The sequence below is a fragment of the Colias eurytheme genome, chromosome 9, assembly GCF_061535395.1.
Source record: "Colias eurytheme isolate Ceu_HAF_F1 chromosome 9, ilColEury1 Martin Lab GWU primary, whole genome shotgun sequence".
NCBI classification, from domain to species: domain Eukaryota; kingdom Metazoa; phylum Arthropoda; class Insecta; order Lepidoptera; family Pieridae; genus Colias; species Colias eurytheme.
Genome location: NC_142988.1, coordinates 3,218,876 through 3,239,257, shown reverse-complemented (window position 1 = coordinate 3,239,257; position 20,382 = coordinate 3,218,876). Strand labels below are relative to the sequence as shown.

Here is a 20,382-nt window from a genome sequence, read left to right as displayed (position 1 = left end):
TCTGAATGCCCTTTTATCATTTTTAATGGTTTCTTCTGTTACTATGAATTTCCGGGTTATTTCGTCTAAATTGTGGCATTCTCTCAAGTAGCCGAAGTCTTTTTAATATTCCCATTGAAACAAATCAATGGTTTATGTCGAGGGACCGTGGAGGCCAGGCTTTAAGGCAGGCTTCACCGGCGCATGCGCAGGCTGCAACGACCAATCCATCTTTCAGGGTATCTTGGCCCTTTAGCCTGGCCTGCACGGTCCCCGGACATAAACCCTATTGATTATTTTCCGTGGGGATACTACAAAGACGAGAGACTGCCACAATTTGGACGAAATAACCCGGAAATTCATAGTAGCAGAAGAAACCATTAAAAATGATAAAAGGGCATTCAGACATTTAAAAGACTACTTTTTACGGTGATGTCGCACTTGCATTGAGCAACAGCGGGGTTATTTTAAAAATTTCTGGTAATTAAACACCTATTTATTGGTTTTAATGATCATCATGTTAATTCAATTTTTGCACTTACCACATTTAGATTTAAATTTTTCGATTGAAGCCTTCTGAATAATAAAATGAAATTTTCAGGGTAGCTATCTGATAGATAGAGCAAGTTTTTAAAAGTCAAACGGAAAACTTTTTTTATGTGATTTTATTTTTTTACGGGCCCTTGAAGTGGTGAACATACTGGGTAATTTTATCTTTCTTGCCATTTCATTCTTTTTTTTATTCCATTCAAAGATCTAACGATAGTAAATGTTACCATACTGAATTGGCCTATCTTTCAGCTTAGCACACAAAAAAAATCAAGCATCTTCCGCAATCATTGACGTCAGCATGAGTGAAAATATCATCGTACTCGGCGATAGGTGAAAAATTGAAAAAATCGTCATAACTCCGAAAATACGAAAAATCGCATTACATACATGGGGGTGATTCGGATAGCCCTCTAGGTCCTCTACCTCTCAGCTTCCGTTCATCACTACTTTTTGGTACACCCTGTATAATAATAGAACGTTTTTGTATTAATAATAATGACAACCACCTCCACAATTACATAATTCGGTACATTTGAGCTGGCGTATAAAACACTTCAATCTGGAATTGCAAGATTTCACGCACCGACATCTTATCAATTCAAAGCTTCTCTTTTCTTTGTATTTCAGATGGGCAAGGAATATTTTGATTTTTTTAGGTCCCTAAATATATACAGCCTGTAAAACTGCCCTTAAGGTGTGTTGTTTAAGGGCAGCTTCTGTGGGAGGCAAAATTTTGATTTGCCTGTCCGTTTTTGTTAAAAATTTGTTTGCGACCCTCATTTCCTGTCACAGCGGGGTACAATGTAAAAAACAAACATGTACTTATAATAATTATAAAAAAAAATATAAGTTCTGGATAAGAGTATCCTTAAAATATCGTGACCGTCCTTACCTATCATGCATTGTAATCACAAACTTTTCAATTTCACTGTCTGCATATTTGCCACTGTAAAGTGCTTCAAATCCTCGTATGACATTCGGATATGCCTTCTATACCTTAAATGCAGGTGTACCTATAGTTCTTTTAGACCTTCTAGCTTTGGAACACACGATATAGTAGTAGTAGCCAAAATAATGTTAAGAACAGTCGACAGATATGGCTAGTACAGAATATCATGTATTCCAAGGTAGAAGGTCTAAAAGAACTATAGGTACACCTGCATTTGAGGTATGGAAGGCATATCCGAATGTCACACGAGGATTTGAAGCACTTTACAGTGGCAAATATGCAGACAGTGAAATTGAAAAGTTTGTGATTACAATGCATGATAGGTAAGGACGGTCACGGTATTTTAAGGATACTCTTATCCAGAACTTATATTTTTTTTTATAATTATTATAAGTACATGTTTGTTTTTCACATTGTACCCCGCTGTGACAGTAAATGAGGGTCGCAAACAAATTTTTAACAAAAACGGACAGGCAAATCGAAAATTTGACTCCCACAGAAGCTGCCCTTAAACAACACACCTTAAGGGCAGTTTTACAGGCTGTGTATATTTAGGGACCTAAAATAATCAAAATGTCCAATCCCAATGCCCATCTGAAATACAAAGAAAAGAGAAGCTTTGAATTGATAAGATGTCGGTGCGTGAAATCTTGCAATTCCAGATTGAAGTGTTTTATACGCCAGCTCAAATGTACCAAATTATGTAATTGTGGAGGTGGTTGTCATTATTATTAATACAAAAACGTTCTATTATTATATATCTTTATTTTTAACAATGTTACCTGACTTCGTTTATAATTTAAAGATGATTAAAAATCACACTAATATTATAAAGACGAAAGTGTGTGTGTATCAGTTAACCAGGTCCTACCAGACAAGATAACATGGTATAGGACAAATAAGTACGAAACACTCGATGGGCGAGTCAGACTCGCACTTGACTGGTTTTTGTTTTATGTTATTGCTTATTTTTCGGGTCTATTAGCCGTTCCCTACGCTGCGCTGACGAACGTTCCTGTACTTTCTATAATTTATTTCACATTGAAAATGGTAAGATATATGTTACATGTTAATGTTTTTATAATCTGCATGAAATGGCCTTTCAGACAGTATTTTTTTATAAACCAAGTTTCATACAAAAATATAAAAATATACTGGTTTGTTTGGATTTTGCCACTGCCAAAAGTTTATTATTTTAAAGATTGTAACATATTTTGCTACGGAACCCTAAAAAACTGGTATGGGGAATGAATCGGGCATCATCTAGTTACCTGATAACGACACCAAACTCGACTCAAAGGGCCAAATGAATCCGCCAGAATTTTTTTTCCGAGCGCCGGGCGCTCTGTTCTATAACCCCCCCTCCCTCCCTTCTGCCGGGGAGTAGACACTGGCTACCAGGCAATTTGGGCTTAGGTGGACGAGTACAACATTCGTACCAAATGGCATTGCTTTACTCAAAAATGTATACCTTTTCCCATAAGAAAACGGACTAGTCCGTTTTCTTATGGGCATGCTTGTATGGAAAGGTATACATTTTTGAGTAAAGCAATGCCATTTGGTACAAATGTTGTACTCGTCCACCTAAGCCCAAATCGCCTGGTAGCCAGTGTCTACTCCCCGGCAGAAGGGAGGGAGGGGGGGTTATAGAACAGAGCGCCCGGCGCTCGGAAAAAAAATTCTGGTGGATTCATTTGGCCCTTTGAGTCGAGTTTGGTGTCGTTATCAGGTAACTAGATGATGCCCGATTCATTCCCCATACCAGTTTTTTAGGGTTCCGTAGCAAAATATGTCACAATCTTTAAAATAATAAACTTTTGGCAGTGGCAAAATCCAAACAAACCAGTATATTTTTATATTTTTGTATGAAACTTGGTTTATAAAAAAATATTGTCTGAAAGGCCATTTCATGCAGATTATAAAAACATTAATATGTAACATATATCTTACCATTTTAAATGTGAAATAAATTATAGAAAGTACAGGAACGTTCGTCAGCGCAGCGTAGAGGACGGCTAATAGACCCGAAAAATAAGCAATAACATAAAACAAAAACCAGTCAAGTGCGAGTCTGACTCGCCCATCGAGTGTTTCGTACTTATTTGTCCTATACCTTGTTATCTTGTCTGGTAGGACCTGGTTAACTGATACACACACACACTTTCGTCTTTATAATATTAGTGTGATTTTTAATCATCTTTAAATTATAAACGAAGTCAGGTAACATTGTTAAAAAAAATAAAATAAAACCGGCCAAGTGCGAGTCGGGCTCGCGCACAAAGGGTTCCGTAGCAGCAAATATAATAAATTACAGTTAAATCAACCTATCTCAAAAACTATAAGAGATACTTTGATCAAACCAAAAATCGTTGAAAGAGTTAATTAGCATGCATCACCTCTATTTTTTTTAGAATTTTATACCCCGTAGTTATAAAAATAGAGGGGGGGGGACATACTTTTTACGACTTTGAGAGCTGATATCTCAAAAACCGTTCACTTTAAGAAAAATGTTTTTTAGAAAACTTTATATCATTTTAAAAGACCTTTCCATTGATACCCCACACGGGTATGTACATCGAAAAAAAAAATTTCATCCCTCAGTTACATGTATGGGGGGCCCCACCCCCAATTCTTTTTTTTACTATTTAGTGTCATATTTTTGTAGCGGTTCATACAACACATATTCCCATCAAATTTCATCACTGTAGTACTTATAGTTTCCGAGTAAATCGGCTGTGACAGACGGACAGACGGACAGACGGACAGACGGACATGACGAAACTATAAGGGTTCCGTTTTTGCCATTTTGGCTACGGAACCCTAATAAAGATATACAGGGTGTACCAAAAAGTAGTGATGAACGGAAGCTGAGAGGTAGAGGACCTAGAGGGCTATCCGAATCACCCCCATGTATGTTATGCGATTTTTCGTATTTTCGGAGTTATGACGATTTTTTCAATTTTTCACCGATCGCCGAGTACGATGATATTTTCACTCATGCTGACGTCAATGATTGCGGAAGATGCTTGATTTTTTTTGTGTGCTAAGCTGAAAGATAGGCCAATTCAGTATGGTAACATTTACTATCGTTAGATCTTTGAATGGAATAAAAAAAATAATTAAATGGCAAGAAAGATAAAATTACCCAGTATGTTCACCACTTCAAGGGCCCGTAAAAAAATAAAATCACATAAAAAAAAATTTCCGTTTGACTTTTAAAAACTTTCTCTATCTATCAGATAGCTACCCTGAAAATTTCATTTTATTATTCAGAAGGCTTCAATCGAAAAATTTAAATCTAAATGTGGTAAGTGCAAAAATTGAATTAACATGATGATCATTAAAACCAATAAATAGGTGTTTAATTACCAGAAATTTTTAAAATAACCCCGCTGTTGCTCAATGCAAGTGCGACATCACCGTAAAAAGTTGTCTTTTAAATGTCTGAATGCCCTTTTATCATTTTTAATGGTTTCTTCTGTTACTATGAATTTCCGGGTTATTTCGTCTAAATTGTGGCATTCTCTCAAGTAGCCGAAGTCTTTTTAATATTCCCATTGAAACAAATCAATGGTTTATGTCGAGGGACCGTGGAGGCCAGGCTTTAAGGCAGGCTTCACCGGCGCATGCGCAGGCTGCAACGACCAATCCATCTTTCAGGGTATCTTGGCCCTTTAGCCTGGCCTGCACGGTCCCCGGACATAAACCCTATTGATTATTTTCCGTGGGGATACTACAAAGACGAGAGACTGCCACAATTTGGACGAAATAACCCGGAAATTCATAGTAGCAGAAGAAACCATTAAAAATGATAAAAGGGCATTCAGACATTTAAAAGACTACTTTTTACGGTGATGTCGCACTTGCATTGAGCAACAGCGGGGTTATTTTAAAAATTTCTGGTAATTAAACACCTATTTATTGGTTTTAATGATCATCATGTTAATTCAATTTTTGCACTTACCACATTTAGATTTAAATTTTTCGATTGAAGCCTTCTGAATAATAAAATGAAATTTTCAGGGTAGCTATCTGATAGATAGAGCAAGTTTTTAAAAGTCAAACGGAAAACTTTTTTTATGTGATTTTATTTTTTTACGGGCCCTTGAAGTGGTGAACATACTGGGTAATTTTATCTTTCTTGCCATTTCATTCTTTTTTTTATTCCATTCAAAGATCTAACGATAGTAAATGTTACCATACTGAATTGGCCTATCTTTCAGCTTAGCACACAAAAAAAATCAAGCATCTTCCGCAATCATTGACGTCAGCATGAGTGAAAATATCATCGTACTCGGCGATAGGTGAAAAATTGAAAAAATCGTCATAACTCCGAAAATACGAAAAATCGCATTACATACATGGGGGTGATTCGGATAGCCCTCTAGGTCCTCTACCTCTCAGCTTCCGTTCATCACTACTTTTTGGTACACCCTGTATAATAATAGAACGTTTTTGTATTAATAATAATGACAACCACCTCCACAATTACATAATTCGGTACATTTGAGCTGGCGTATAAAACACTTCAATCTGGAATTGCAAGATTTCACGCACCGACATCTTATCAATTCAAAGCTTCTCTTTTCTTTGTATTTCAGATGGGCAAGGAATATTTTGATTTTTTTAGGTCCCTAAATATATACAGCCTGTAAAACTGCCCTTAAGGTGTGTTGTTTAAGGGCAGCTTCTGTGGGAGGCAAAATTTTGATTTGCCTGTCCGTTTTTGTTAAAAATTTGTTTGCGACCCTCATTTCCTGTCACAGCGGGGTACAATGTAAAAAACAAACATGTACTTATAATAATTATAAAAAAAAATATAAGTTCTGGATAAGAGTATCCTTAAAATATCGTGACCGTCCTTACCTATCATGCATTGTAATCACAAACTTTTCAATTTCACTGTCTGCATATTTGCCACTGTAAAGTGCTTCAAATCCTCGTATGACATTCGGATATGCCTTCTATACCTTAAATGCAGGTGTACCTATAGTTCTTTTAGACCTTCTAGCTTTGGAACACACGATATAGTAGTAGTAGCCAAAATAATGTTAAGAACAGTCGACAGATATGGCTAGTACAGAATATCATGTATTCCAAGGTAGAAGGTCTAAAAGAACTATAGGTACACCTGCATTTGAGGTATGGAAGGCATATCCGAATGTCACACGAGGATTTGAAGCACTTTACAGTGGCAAATATGCAGACAGTGAAATTGAAAAGTTTGTGATTACAATGCATGATAGGTAAGGACGGTCACGGTATTTTAAGGATACTCTTATCCAGAACTTATATTTTTTTTTATAATTATTATAAGTACATGTTTGTTTTTCACATTGTACCCCGCTGTGACAGTAAATGAGGGTCGCAAACAAATTTTTAACAAAAACGGACAGGCAAATCGAAAATTTGACTCCCACAGAAGCTGCCCTTAAACAACACACCTTAAGGGCAGTTTTACAGGCTGTGTATATTTAGGGACCTAAAATAATCAAAATGTCCAATCCCAATGCCCATCTGAAATACAAAGAAAAGAGAAGCTTTGAATTGATAAGATGTCGGTGCGTGAAATCTTGCAATTCCAGATTGAAGTGTTTTATACGCCAGCTCAAATGTACCAAATTATGTAATTGTGGAGGTGGTTGTCATTATTATTAATACAAAAACGTTCTATTATTATATATCTTTATTTTTAACAATGTTACCTGACTTCGTTTATAATTTAAAGATGATTAAAAATCACACTAATATTATAAAGACGAAAGTGTGTGTGTATCAGTTAACCAGGTCCTACCAGACAAGATAACATGGTATAGGACAAATAAGTACGAAACACTCGATGGGCGAGTCAGACTCGCACTTGACTGGTTTTTGTTTTATGTTATTGCTTATTTTTCGGGTCTATTAGCCGTTCCCTACGCTGCGCTGACGAACGTTCCTGTACTTTCTATAATTTATTTCACATTGAAAATGGTAAGATATATGTTACATGTTAATGTTTTTATAATCTGCATGAAATGGCCTTTCAGACAGTATTTTTTTATAAACCAAGTTTCATACAAAAATATAAAAATATACTGGTTTGTTTGGATTTTGCCACTGCCAAAAGTTTATTATTTTAAAGATTGTAACATATTTTGCTACGGAACCCTAAAAAACTGGTATGGGGAATGAATCGGGCATCATCTAGTTACCTGATAACGACACCAAACTCGACTCAAAGGGCCAAATGAATCCGCCAGAATTTTTTTTCCGAGCGCCGGGCGCTCTGTTCTATAACCCCCCCTCCCTCCCTTCTGCCGGGGAGTAGACACTGGCTACCAGGCAATTTGGGCTTAGGTGGACGAGTACAACATTCGTACCAAATGGCATTGCTTTACTCAAAAATGTATACCTTTTCCCATAAGAAAACGGACTAACAAGAGGTAGCCACAAAACAATATCTACAAAGAGAATGCGCAAACTAATCAATCGTTATCATACAACCCAAATATTATATTAAAAATTATTCTTACGTCTTCTAAAAATGATAAAGGTTAATTATAATATACATCGATCCTTTGTTTTTGTTGTTATCAGATAATAAATATATTGTTTTTTGAGTGATGCAGTCTGGAGAAGATTATAGACCACACTACACTACCAATTAAAACATTTAGAAAACAATTATTTAATGTCGTATACATATTTTGTTTAATGAAATGTTATATGTAAAAAAAATTAGTTTCATAAGAATCTAATTCGTCAAGCGATGTAAAAAGCAGTCACGCGCCCACGAGAACAATTTCGCATGTCTGCTTCGTCATTACAATTATGTATTTATTTTTAATATTACCGTGATCAGACCGTAAAATTACTTGTAGTTAAACATAAGTACACTAGTCACTCATATTTGGATATACATTTTCAGAATGCCGCAGTACCTTTTTGAGTCCGAAAAGTTTGTACCTACTAAGTGGGGATACTTTGCAAAAACGGAAAGTAATGAATATTATACAATAGGATGTGATTGTGATTAGTGAATGGTATGGTTTTGCATTAGACTCAATTCCAAAATTTATTTTCTAAGTATAAATAAACTGATGGAAGAGAATACATCCATACTAATATTATAAATGCGAAAGTAACTCTGTCTGTCTGTCTGTCTGTTAGAGCTATTACGCACTGTCGACCAGTCGCTGGCGACTCAGTCGCCGGCGACTGGTCGACAGTGCGTAATAGCTCTTACTCAATCACGCCTGAACTACTGAACCAATTTGCATGAAATTTGGTATAGATATATTTTGATACCCGAGAAAGGACATAGGATAGGTTTTATCCCGGAAATCCTACGTGAACGGGTTTTTCTCTGAAAACGCGGGCGAAGCCGCGGGCGGAAAGCTAGTTTAAAATATATATTATTATCAATACCCCACTATGGTTTACATATTGTACTTGATAACGGCCACCTTGCTGTTAGCCAACTCAAACATTCGATAAAAGACAAATTTGCCCGAGGAAACAAAGTAGCAGAAGTCAAACAGATAAACATGTTTGAGATAAATTGTAACGATTAAACATCAATATATTTCCTACAATTTAATAATAATTAGTAATTACTGTCCATCGCGTTAGGCTGATACCGAACTTAATTATACCTATTCTTTGTCTCAACGTACAGACGATGTCGATGACTTTGTAATATAAATAAATAAGCTTATATTTAGGTTACCTGCCTATCAGTTTCAGTAGAGTTAAATTACCTCTCATATAACGTCACATTTAAAAAGCTCTCTCATTTAAAAACGAGATGTAAGATTTGTAAAAATAAAAGAATCGCTTATGTTTTGCTTATTGTCGTTATTTTGAAACCATTACATACAAAACGAAACGGATATCATTAAGTATTCAGAAATGTGAGATATTAAAATATTTGCATTTCAATTTCCTTGATGCGGTAAAAAATATCTTTCCCCATTACTCAGATGTTACGGTGTAGTTACAAACAATTATCGATTTGTTGTAGAATTTTTGTTATTGAAGCCATAAAAAGTAGAAGAAAAGTATTTACAGTAAAATCTGCCTGACAGTATAGGTACATATTTACTTTTTTTACTGCAAGATCATTTTGAAGAGTTCTAGGCTCAAGGCTGTGTTGTTTTCAATAAAATATATCCATCGTCTTATATCATGAAAATTCTACAAACCAAACATACTGTTATACGACTACGTCGCAAAAAGTATATTTAAAATTACCGTTGGGTAAAATGTGAATTTCAATTTTAACAATTCATTTTCAAATTTCCTGTCAGCCAAGTTGTCTGCCAATTTGCCTTGACTTTCAACATCTCTAACGAACCGATGTATTGTTTGCCAGAAAAAACTCGAACGACCATAAAACGATTTTGAACATCGCGTATGTAAAACGTTTGTGACTTATACAGTATACTCATTAATAATTCACTGACAGAACCTATAGGTACATGCTATAATTTACCCACGAATATTTCGTGGCTCATTACAAATCAATATAAAAGTACCAAGTAAGTATCGTTAAATGTTACAGTCAATAATAAAAGGATGAACCGAAAGCTTGAACAAAAGTAGAACACGGAAGAATAAAATCATCATATCGCGTGCCTTGTTTATTCATCATTTGTAATAATTTCCATTCTTGGTTTTATTAACTTTCAATTCAAGGAAACGAAACAACTAAGCCCTAACTACCTAGTGGTTTCAAAATGAGACTAAGTAATCATGTTATACGTTAAACTCATTTAATTTTATGAACTAATGATATTTATAATATACATACTTACATTTGCACCGGATATACAACATTGTATCAGACTTGACTTAAATCTTTCATATTGGCTTTAAATTGACTGTGAAATGCAAAGAAATTTTAAACAAATAGTTGTTTAGGTTTAATCATATAGAATAACATCAGTAGTATAACACCTCATCATTATTTTACTCGAGTGACGCAAACTAATATCAGTTGGACGTAACCGTCCACAAAATATGAATAATCAGGCTTATTGTAGTCGCTTAAATGCTATTCAGGATTTTATTATGGAAATTAGAAGCTTCTAGGTGGTAATTTGGCAACGAGCACAAATGGACATTGTCCGCAACATGTCATTTGAGACTGTACGTAATTACCGTAGAAATTATTCAACACGTAACAAATTCATAGTTTACTGAACACAGAATCATCTAAAACGTAGCGATACATTTGACTTTAAATAAAATTAATCATATCTTCACGACTTAAATGAGAAAACAATTAGGATCGATAGCATAATTACAACAATAATAAAAAGCCTAAAGATGAAGTGCGTACCAAAAACAAATGAACCTATTTCGTATTAAGGTTTCAGAGATAACGTTTAATAGCCCAATGAGAATGATGTTTTAGCAGGACTACCGGTGACCTTCCACTCACCACAGTCACTTTGGTTCGCCAGAGCTAATCCTGCTGCGGCGCATCTTTTGCAATCCTGACGGCATTTACCGCCAGCTATATTAAGCCGTGTTTCTGCTACAATATTATTTCAAGTAAACATTGCGTAACGATAAGGTATAAAAGACACAAACAAAGATTTCTAATCGTATTTGAAAATAATAAGCGCAAGGTCGTCCTATAAATATTTTGAAATCGACCAGTAACCCCGTTACGTGCGTCAGTAGACAATTCAGAAAAAAGTGAACATAATTATTTCAACATTTGGGAATATTCAGAACATAGATGTTAAAATAATAGTTAGAATTCAACTTGGCAAGTTCTTGCTCCATTAGTAATTCGCGGGAACATTGTACAACTTCTTTATCATTATTTAACAGTTGTGTAGGTAAATACCTCAAAATGTATTTTAGACGTCTACCGAAAAAGCATACAAATATTGGAAGGAGAAACGTAAATGAGCCGATTAAATAAAAGGCTAAATCATGATACTTTTATATTGAGGAAAACTTAAGCCAGAACTCTACAAAAATTACTGCTTCCGCCTAACATCATTCCAGCAAGAATGAAAAATTTATCGGAACCTAAATCAATATACAATAGATCTAGTAAGTTTACAATCTTGATATGTATCCGTAGTCTTCAAAGTCTACAATATAATACGCTATAGAAATGGAATCGTACAAAGGATACAGATAGTATAGATGTACATGCATTGGCTTGTCAGAAATCAACACAATGCAAACACGTCGGACTTTTAAACATCCATGCGGACGGATGTAAGCAGATGCTTGCGTCAGAGTTTGATGAAAACTGAATACACTGGTGAAAACAAGACACGGCTACACGAAGACGACACTATCGGGTTCGATTCAGTTCATTCAAGTACGATCGATGCCGCTTGCTAATCGAATGAAAACGAATTCGCCTGAATGAGCAATCATGCTAGTAATAACCGTGTAATTCATACAACTGAACATTTTAAATTGCACCAATTAATGATATAAAAACAAAGGTTCTGCAGTAATTGCGGTTACGTAAGATATACATTTTTAAATGGCACTAAAGGATTGTGCTGTTCATTATGCATTGTTAATTGCTATGATTGCATATTAATATACATCGATTATTGCAATATATGACTCCCTGCTGTGAATGTACTAATAGAAGGTTATAATAAAACACACAATGTGTCCAAAGTACCAATATAAAGTTTAATTAATTAATGCATATTATGTGCCTCGCGTTATAACAATAATAATAAATAAATCAGTAACTACCATTCATGCAAGATACATGGCTATACTTTCATAAAATAATGTTCTCAACTTCTCACGTAGGTATACAATTAAACCAAGAGTATATTTATATCCCGATTCCAGACAAACCGTGAACATGACCGTGAAGCGAATGCGTCAAACAACGTAGATCGTGTAGCCACCCGTGAAGCCCCATAAGAACAACACCGTCTATTATTATGCATTTCTATTCTATTATTGTATTATGCGCAAATAATGCATTGTGAAGGAATTTTAAATGGATCTACTCTCATTATGAAATGCTTGACAAAAACTGAAATTACGGCGTTGTTAAACTATTGAGGCAAGTTTGTTTTGTATTGCATCATTATTCCAACATCATCCATTTTCTATCAATATTATATTACTTTGTATTGTAATAAATGAAAATATTCTTGATGTTAATTAGTAATTACTGACTGTTATCGAAAACGAAGCGAAATGAATACGCGTACTATAGTTGGAATTGAGCGATCCTTTTAAAACGAGATCACTGTGGTATTCAGCAGAGATAATAGCAAAGTTCAGAAATGAAAATAGATTGACACGTGACTACAATAAACTTGATCAGCAGTCGAAGCTCAGCTTTGAGAGCTTTAGAAACGAAAATAAACGTCACGGCAGCACGTGACGGGCGTCCGGGGCAAGCGCAACGTCATGAGGACAAACGATAAAATAAAAAAAAAAATAAAATAAATCTTTATTTCACCTTTAGATTATACAAAATTGAATATGAGTCGATGCTTTGATATAAATTGATCACAATGAGACGATGTCTTATTTAAACCATTTTATGTACATCCAATAGACACGCTGTTTCGGAATCCGGTTCTGCGGAAAATTTTACAGCAGTATTTAAAGCTTTTGCGTTTTAGTTTTGAATAGCTGACGCTATTTTATTGTAGCCAGTTTTCCTAGTTTTCCTCTCCTTGGCCTACAATTTTCGTGGCACCAAACTCTATTTCTTATATTTGCTATACTGCCCTATAAACTCAATATATTTTTGGTTGTTTATCGCTTTTTAGTTGAATGCGGATACAAAGTGTCATCCGAATATTGATGTCATTATAATCCCTCTTGACGTAATCTATCGCAAATAGTGTTACATAAAAATGCTAGTACGCTGAAACTGCATCACGAATATAATAGTTGGCAATGACATATCATTCAAGATAATGACAAACAGCTGTACAAACATCAGCCTCACATGATTTATTATTTGTACCTACTTATTAGTTATTACTGTGAACCATGTAGTAAAAAGTACCTACATTCATACCATAGAAATCTAAATAACAAGACACATAGAAGTGCTATAATGTCATAATTCGTATGAAAACCGCTGTCGCCAAAATCAACACATTCAAACCGAAAGCTAAACAGTACACACAAGTAAACTATGCCTTTTATTGGACAGCTTGATTTTAGTGAAAACTAACTTAACTATTAAATTAAGCTTTTGAATATGTATCCTAACGCACGAATTTACGGTTTATTTTAGAATAACATCCCTAAGTATATGAGACTTTTTGCTCCAATACGAACAAACGTGATAATAAGAATGGTCGACTGTGTCATTCATTGTTATTTCGATTACTATGGTGACACTCGTAATACTTGTAAATATTCTATAATTTTAAGGAAAAACGGCATTATTTCTAAAAAAAAATATTTTCCGATGAAATATTATTCCTTTATAAGTATAATTACAACTTGTGGAAGAATTTCCGCAATGGGAATTGCTGAAACACACCATGTATACACTCATACGTCTCCAGAGCAACTGAACAGTGACGAATACACTGGTGATGTGCAAAACACCTGAGTGGCGACAAGGTCACGCACGGTTACGACTTCTAGTGTCTTGTTATTTAGATTTCTATGATTCATACACACATATTTTTGTTTAATTCTATCTAAATCGCAAAATTTTTGAGTTCGAGGAATTTAATAAAATTTTAATCGTGGACATTCATAAATTAAATTTAAAGAATTTGAATTGACACAGTTTTTTACATTATGAAAGTTGTAAATTCTAATTCAAACTCTTAAAAATTATAATATTCACCTAAATATATTTACGAAGTACCTATAGTTATGTTTTTAGCCGATTTTCACAATCAAAAGGAGAAGGTTCTCAATTCGTCTGTATTTTTTAGTCTATACATAAAGAACGTGAATAAGCATGTAGTGGAAAGTAAACTTTTAACACAATATTTTATTATTGTTTATGTTGTTAGTTGTTTACATTGCCAATTAAAATATTTGGGACATACGAGTGTCTGAAGGCGCGGAACTTCCGCGACGTTTTTGATACATTCCGTTTTTCGCGTCATTTGCAACAAAATACAGTTTATTGCTGTTCTAACCACTTGACACATACACGTTTATATTATTATGGACCACGGTTATCATACTGACTGAAGGAAATTGATATTTTTTGGCAATCGCCACGCTATTTGACCTACCTTACGCATTATATATACGTCCAAATAAGTGATAACTACATGAATATTATTGATCCCCGTTCTATTTAGATCACGTTTTGAAAGTCAGCCAAATGTAAGATCGGAAGGATATAGCGGGCTTTGTCGGATTTCCATCGTCCTCACGAAAGAAGAGCGAATTTATTCAACTCGAAAAAGGTCGACTAATTCGCATACGACAATATTTCTTAATTTGGTATTTAAAATTAAAAATGACAAAAATGTTATTTATCTGATATGCTATATGCTGATTCATAAATTAAAAAAAAAGTTAAAATTTATTCATGAGGCTTTTTTGTCATAATGGATTTTTTCAACTTATTTGAATTGAATATAATTTAAATATATTAGTAGTTAAGTATGTGGAAAAGATTTTATAAAGGTATAATTAAAGCCATAACGGCAGGCATGAAAATCGAGTTATGTATGGGTCATTTAACTTTATCAAAGTAAAAATGATATGATTTGATGAATAATTATTCTACTATTTATAGTATAAGCATGAAAAATAAATATAACATACCTTCCTCGGGGCTGAGATCTACAAACTTCACACCACCACTGAAAAGAAATAAATAAGTTAAAAACAATCCATACATAAAAAATAGTGAAAAAAAATCATAAATTAAAAAAAAAACAATTATCAATAAAAGAGCATATGTATAGAATTAAAACCAATGTTAAAACAAAACAAATTCTGAAAGTTTGAATCAGATTTTTTGTATGTATAAAGTTCTACAGTATAGAGACAAAGATTGGTGGGTCTTTTACAGTTTGTATTTAATAAATAATAAGTAAAGTTCATATCTATGCAACATGCACTGTCTCGGTGAAGGTTGCACTTCATACCTTAAGAGGACGGTAGCCGTTTCCGGCACCCGGAACACCTGGAAACAAACACAATGTGGAACCATGTCTTATCGGATCTCCTCTCGGAGAAACCAAAACCCGTATTCAGCCACACATACAAACACTACCCAAGCAATCCATTATCAAATTGTTTATTGATTGTAGGACACATTAACAATCTTTTTTTATCTTTCAATTAATAAAAATTTAAGTAACAAATTTCATGTTTATGAAACTAATTATTGTATCAGATAATATTGTTTTGATAACAAAATATTGCAACAAATTGAAAAAAATAATAAACATTTGAGACTTATAGAACGACTTTCGTTGAACAACGTCGATTTTAAGAAAGCCAAAATTACGAAGCCGACACACATTTTCACACTGAAGATACTTATGCTATTTTAATATATTAAAAAAATAAATAAATAGAAAAAATAAATTTACCTTCCATCCCAAGTTTTCGAAGAATGTACTAAGTCGGGACTGTCCAGTGGTTTTTCCGCCGCAAGGCCCTGTTTAGGTTAAAAACACTATGCAATCAAGAAAACGGTGCCAAGTTTCCACGTGTTACAATATACAATTTATTAAATTAAGTCTATATTTTAAAAATCCTCTTCATAACAAAATATTTTCAGGCTATTTTTTTATAGTAAATCGATGTGTTTCTGTCATTTTCAATAAAAATAATAATTTCTTACCTCCGGTTAGTACCAGCTTGTATACCATTTTCTGGGATTGATTCGCCATTTTCGTAGTACGCTTATAAATAAATTATTTAAACTATATTACACTAAACGGGACACAACGGAGATTGAATATCATAAAATTGACGAATATACATAAGTAAGCAAAAGAGCCATCACAGTTTAAAATGCATCGCCCGATAGGCGTGCCGAGGAAGGAAAGAATAAATCGAATCGGACGACGGACAAAGGCATGAGCTCTTGTGTCACTTGTCAAATGTCAATCAAATCAAAATGGCAAAGAGACAGAGTATGTCTAGAGCACAGAAAATATAAATCAAAATTACATATATAAAATAAGGTAGTTTTCCAATTACAGAGCTTATGCGACTCAGTGGCGCACAATGCCGAATTATGCTGATGCTTAATTGGAACGTGAATTAGTTTTCAAATGCATTAAGTATATAATAAAATGCAAGTATATTCCTGTAAACAAATTTGTTTGTAGATTCGAATTCTAAAATGAAATTGTATTCACATTTTAAATGTGAAATATAAAAAAAAGTCAATGTTTGTACCTTCATCCATACTTGTATTAATTTTTTTAACACAATTTGAATTAACTTTGATTATTTCGAAAAAACTACAATTAAACGAAAGCTTTAAATTTTTTTCCAAAAATTAATAATATTACTAACGATAATATATAAACAAAACATTTCGATCAATGGCATCGATTGCACGCATCAATTCACGCGCATTACTTTTATGAGTGCTCGATTGTGCGAAGCGTTGCTGTAGTTGAAACATGCATTATGCCGCATAATGCGCTCTAGTGCTGTAATTGGAAAACGGGGTAAAAATCACGCATTTATTTATGGACTCATGGTAAGCTCATGCCTCATGGTAATTGTAAAAGTTACGTTTAGGTTTCTAAAAACTTTTTAGATTAGTTATTATAATCCTTATATGTACTTTATGTACGGACAGGTAATAAGGATTTTTTACATGAACCTGGGACTTCAGCAAAATTTTGAATATACATAAAAAAGAAATTAAACAAAATACATTCCAACTATTTGTGAGAGCGTTTTAGTCACGTTTATTTCACGAACTTCCTTATAAATACTTATGAAAAAATTGAATTTAAGGACAGAATACACATACATATATCAAATATCAATCTTAGATATCAATAGAGGCCACTGAACAATAAATTATAATTTTTTATACCTGTGTACTTTAAATAAAAATCTTTTTATTATTTTGTTTTTGTAAATACTTTATTAGGTTACACCTGAACAGCTTATATTGATAGAACATTGTGAACTCTGATGCATATTGGAATCTATCACAGTTATATTAACATTTTGATAATTAGTATCATTGCTTGTTGGCATAGATTTTTCAAGTAGCAAAACAATTAATGGAATTTGTCGCCAATATTTTCCTAAACAGCGATTTTTTGTTTCAACATACACATTTTCTTTAGATGTTGAACATGTGGTGTCACCTGAAAAAAAATTTATAAAAAATATAAGTATAATTTTTTTTTTAATTTATAAATAATGGTTAGGGAGCCAGGTGCAAATTTGGTTAACTATTTCCTCTCAAGAGATAATTCGTCAGACGCATGAGAGTATAGTATTATAAAGCCTCGTGAACGTCAGCTGGCGCTCGGTTGGGGGGGTGAGCGGTTGTAGCCTCCCACGCACATAGGAAAAAAAATACATTCATTCATTCATTTCCTCTCAGCTAAAAATTTGTCAAATTGTAGCTAACCCAATATCTCAACGAAAAAAAATAGTCAGCTGGTTACAACATGGTGTATTATACGTCAGCTGGTGTCTCGAACATGAAAGTTAAATTTAAAGAAAAATTTATTTTCCGTGATTTCCTCTCAAACAAAAATTTACCTGATGATAGCTTATATGTAACTGTGGATAAATATATATGTCAGCTGGCTGTATCTTGGTGGAAAAACCGTCAGCTGATACGGGAGGCTACAACCGCTCTTCCCCCCAACCGAGCTCCAGCTGACGTTCACGAGGCTTCATAATACTATACTTTGATGCATTTTACTAATTACCGCTTGAGAGGAACTTGGTCATAAAATCTGCTGCTGGCTCCCGGACCATAACTCCAATCCTCTCTCACATGTAATAAATCTCACATATAGAATATGAAACCCATTGAATAACTTTTAAATCTTACCATCTGCATCTGGTACATCTTGATCAATCCATCTTGTTTCAGTATTAACACAAAGTACACACATATTAAACTCTTGACATAAGTATCTAGCATGGTTTACAAATATATTCAAAAATTTTAGACCTGAAAAATTGGATAATTTATAAGATTGTGGTAAAAGTGTTTCAGAATAATATTAGGCATACAATAATTTAAACTATGCTTGTAAATTTGATCCAAGTTAGATCATTCATTTGAATCTTTATTGGCTTTGACCATTTTATACAATGTGTACATTGTATGGTAAAAAATTTATGATGAAATTTTTTAAATTAAATTATTTGTCATAAAATAATTTTTAAACTATGCTTGTAAATCAATTTGATCCAAGTTAGATGAATCTTTATTGGTCTTGACCACTTTATACAATATTTACATGGTAAAAATTTTATTGTGAATTTTTTTTTATTAAATTATTTGTCTAAATATATAAAAAAATATATCCACACATTATGGTGCACCAGTATGTTTGTTAATACACTTAATCATAATCAAATAACTTATCCTTAAAGAATAATCCCCATTCCTTACCCATTTTATTGTCATCACCAAAGTGTTGAAACATTAAACTTGGCAAAGAATCTATTATTATCAATGACAACCTATCCAGACATATTTTCTTGACTTTAATGTCTTGTAATAACTGTATTAATTCTTCCATTGACCAAATATAAACTATTTTAATTTTCATCATGATTATTGCCATTTCCTGCAAATAAAAATTATTAAAATTTATTTTAAAAGTAAGAAATATAGTTAAAATTTAGTATGTTAAGTTGTAATGTTAAGTAAGAGGATTTTAACGAAAATTAAATTACCTTATGGGAAAGCCCATATGCATCTAAAATCTTTTGTATTCTTACAGCTGAGAAATCTCCCTTTGTATCAATGTATAGAACTGTTTTCTCACTTAGATTCACACAATTTATAGCTATCTGCATACAGAGTTGTGTTTTCCCTGATCCAGCCAAGCCACATACTTCAGTTATATATCCAATGGGTATACCACCATTTAATACTGTGTCTAAGCTGAAATAGTATCACAAACATTAATTAATATTAGAAAATTTTACTTGTTAATCAATACAATGTTAATAAAATACCTCTTTATACCAGTTTTTAGGAACCTTTCTTTTACTGCAGTTTCGGTAAGGAAGGTAAGTCCATTTTTTACAGGCGCCGAGTATAGTTTAAAAATACTATCTCTTATTTCTATAATGCTTTGAATATTCAATCTAGTTATATGCGTCAACTTTTCAACGTCCTCCTGAATAAAATCCCGTATCGTAAAAATTCTATTTTGCGATAACTTTTTCATTATTTCAGGCGACAAATATGCACTAATTGAGATATTCAGTTTTTCCATTTCTTGTGCCACTTTCAAAGGTATTATACTTAATAAGAGGGAGTTTTATTAATACAATAAATAGCATGAGGCAAAATTTCATCTCTTATAGTAATATATTAATATTGCAAATATTTTCAAAATTCAAACTTTTTGTTTTGTCAACTCATAAATTGTAAATTGTATTTTGTAATGTTGGTCAGCCCTCATTTCTGTCAAAATACTGTCCACAGAATAAGTAATTATTTTTTGCCAGGTACAAATAATCCCTGATCAAACCGGAATCGTTTTCGTACTAACTACTAAATAGATGTTCCCACAGGATGTTCCATTTGTCGTAACGAGGAATGATTAAATCACAATGATGATTCAGTACATTTATTTGCAGTTCCCCATGTTTTAAAAGATTAGAAAGACCCCCGCAAGACACTGGTTCGAATCCCACGTTGCAGTTGTGATCGAATTATTCAGAATTATTCTATTCTTTAAAAAATTATATAAATACACATTATAAAAAAATGAATGCCATACTTGATA

General features: G+C 33.4%; 2 protein-coding genes across 3 annotated transcripts in view; both read right to left on the bottom strand.

Annotated features, from left to right (window-relative positions):
• Ttd14 (TRPL translocation defect 14) overlaps positions 1 to 16,482 on the bottom strand; it is a 31,586-nt gene extending 15,104 nt beyond the window's left edge. The window contains exons 1-4 of one of the 2 annotated variants that reach the window (XM_090105894.1): positions 16,263 to 16,482; positions 16,009 to 16,076; positions 15,559 to 15,596; positions 15,233 to 15,270 (exon numbers count right to left, since the gene is read on the bottom strand). In XM_090105894.1, coding sequence (XP_089962020.1) covers positions 15,233 to 15,270; positions 15,559 to 15,596; positions 16,009 to 16,076; positions 16,263 to 16,311 — 193 coding nt within the window. In that variant the 5' untranslated portion in view covers positions 16,312 to 16,482. The remainder of the gene's footprint in view (positions 1 to 15,232; positions 15,271 to 15,558; positions 15,597 to 16,008; positions 16,077 to 16,262) is intronic. The other variant, XM_090105895.1, reaches the window with a different exon arrangement.
• Positions 16,483 to 17,533: 1,051 nt separating this feature from the next.
• On the bottom strand, positions 17,534 to 20,012 carry Rad51D (Rad51 recombinase D). Its single transcript, XM_090105858.1, has 5 exons — positions 19,604 to 20,012; positions 19,319 to 19,529; positions 19,032 to 19,209; positions 18,462 to 18,584; positions 17,534 to 17,760 (listed from the first exon to the last, which is right to left on the bottom strand). The coding sequence occupies exons 1-5, from the start codon at positions 19,864 to 19,866 to the stop codon at positions 17,534 to 17,536; spliced, it is 1,002 nt and encodes a 333-aa protein (XP_089961984.1). The 5' UTR covers positions 19,867 to 20,012.
• Positions 20,013 to 20,382: the final 370 nt, after the last annotated feature.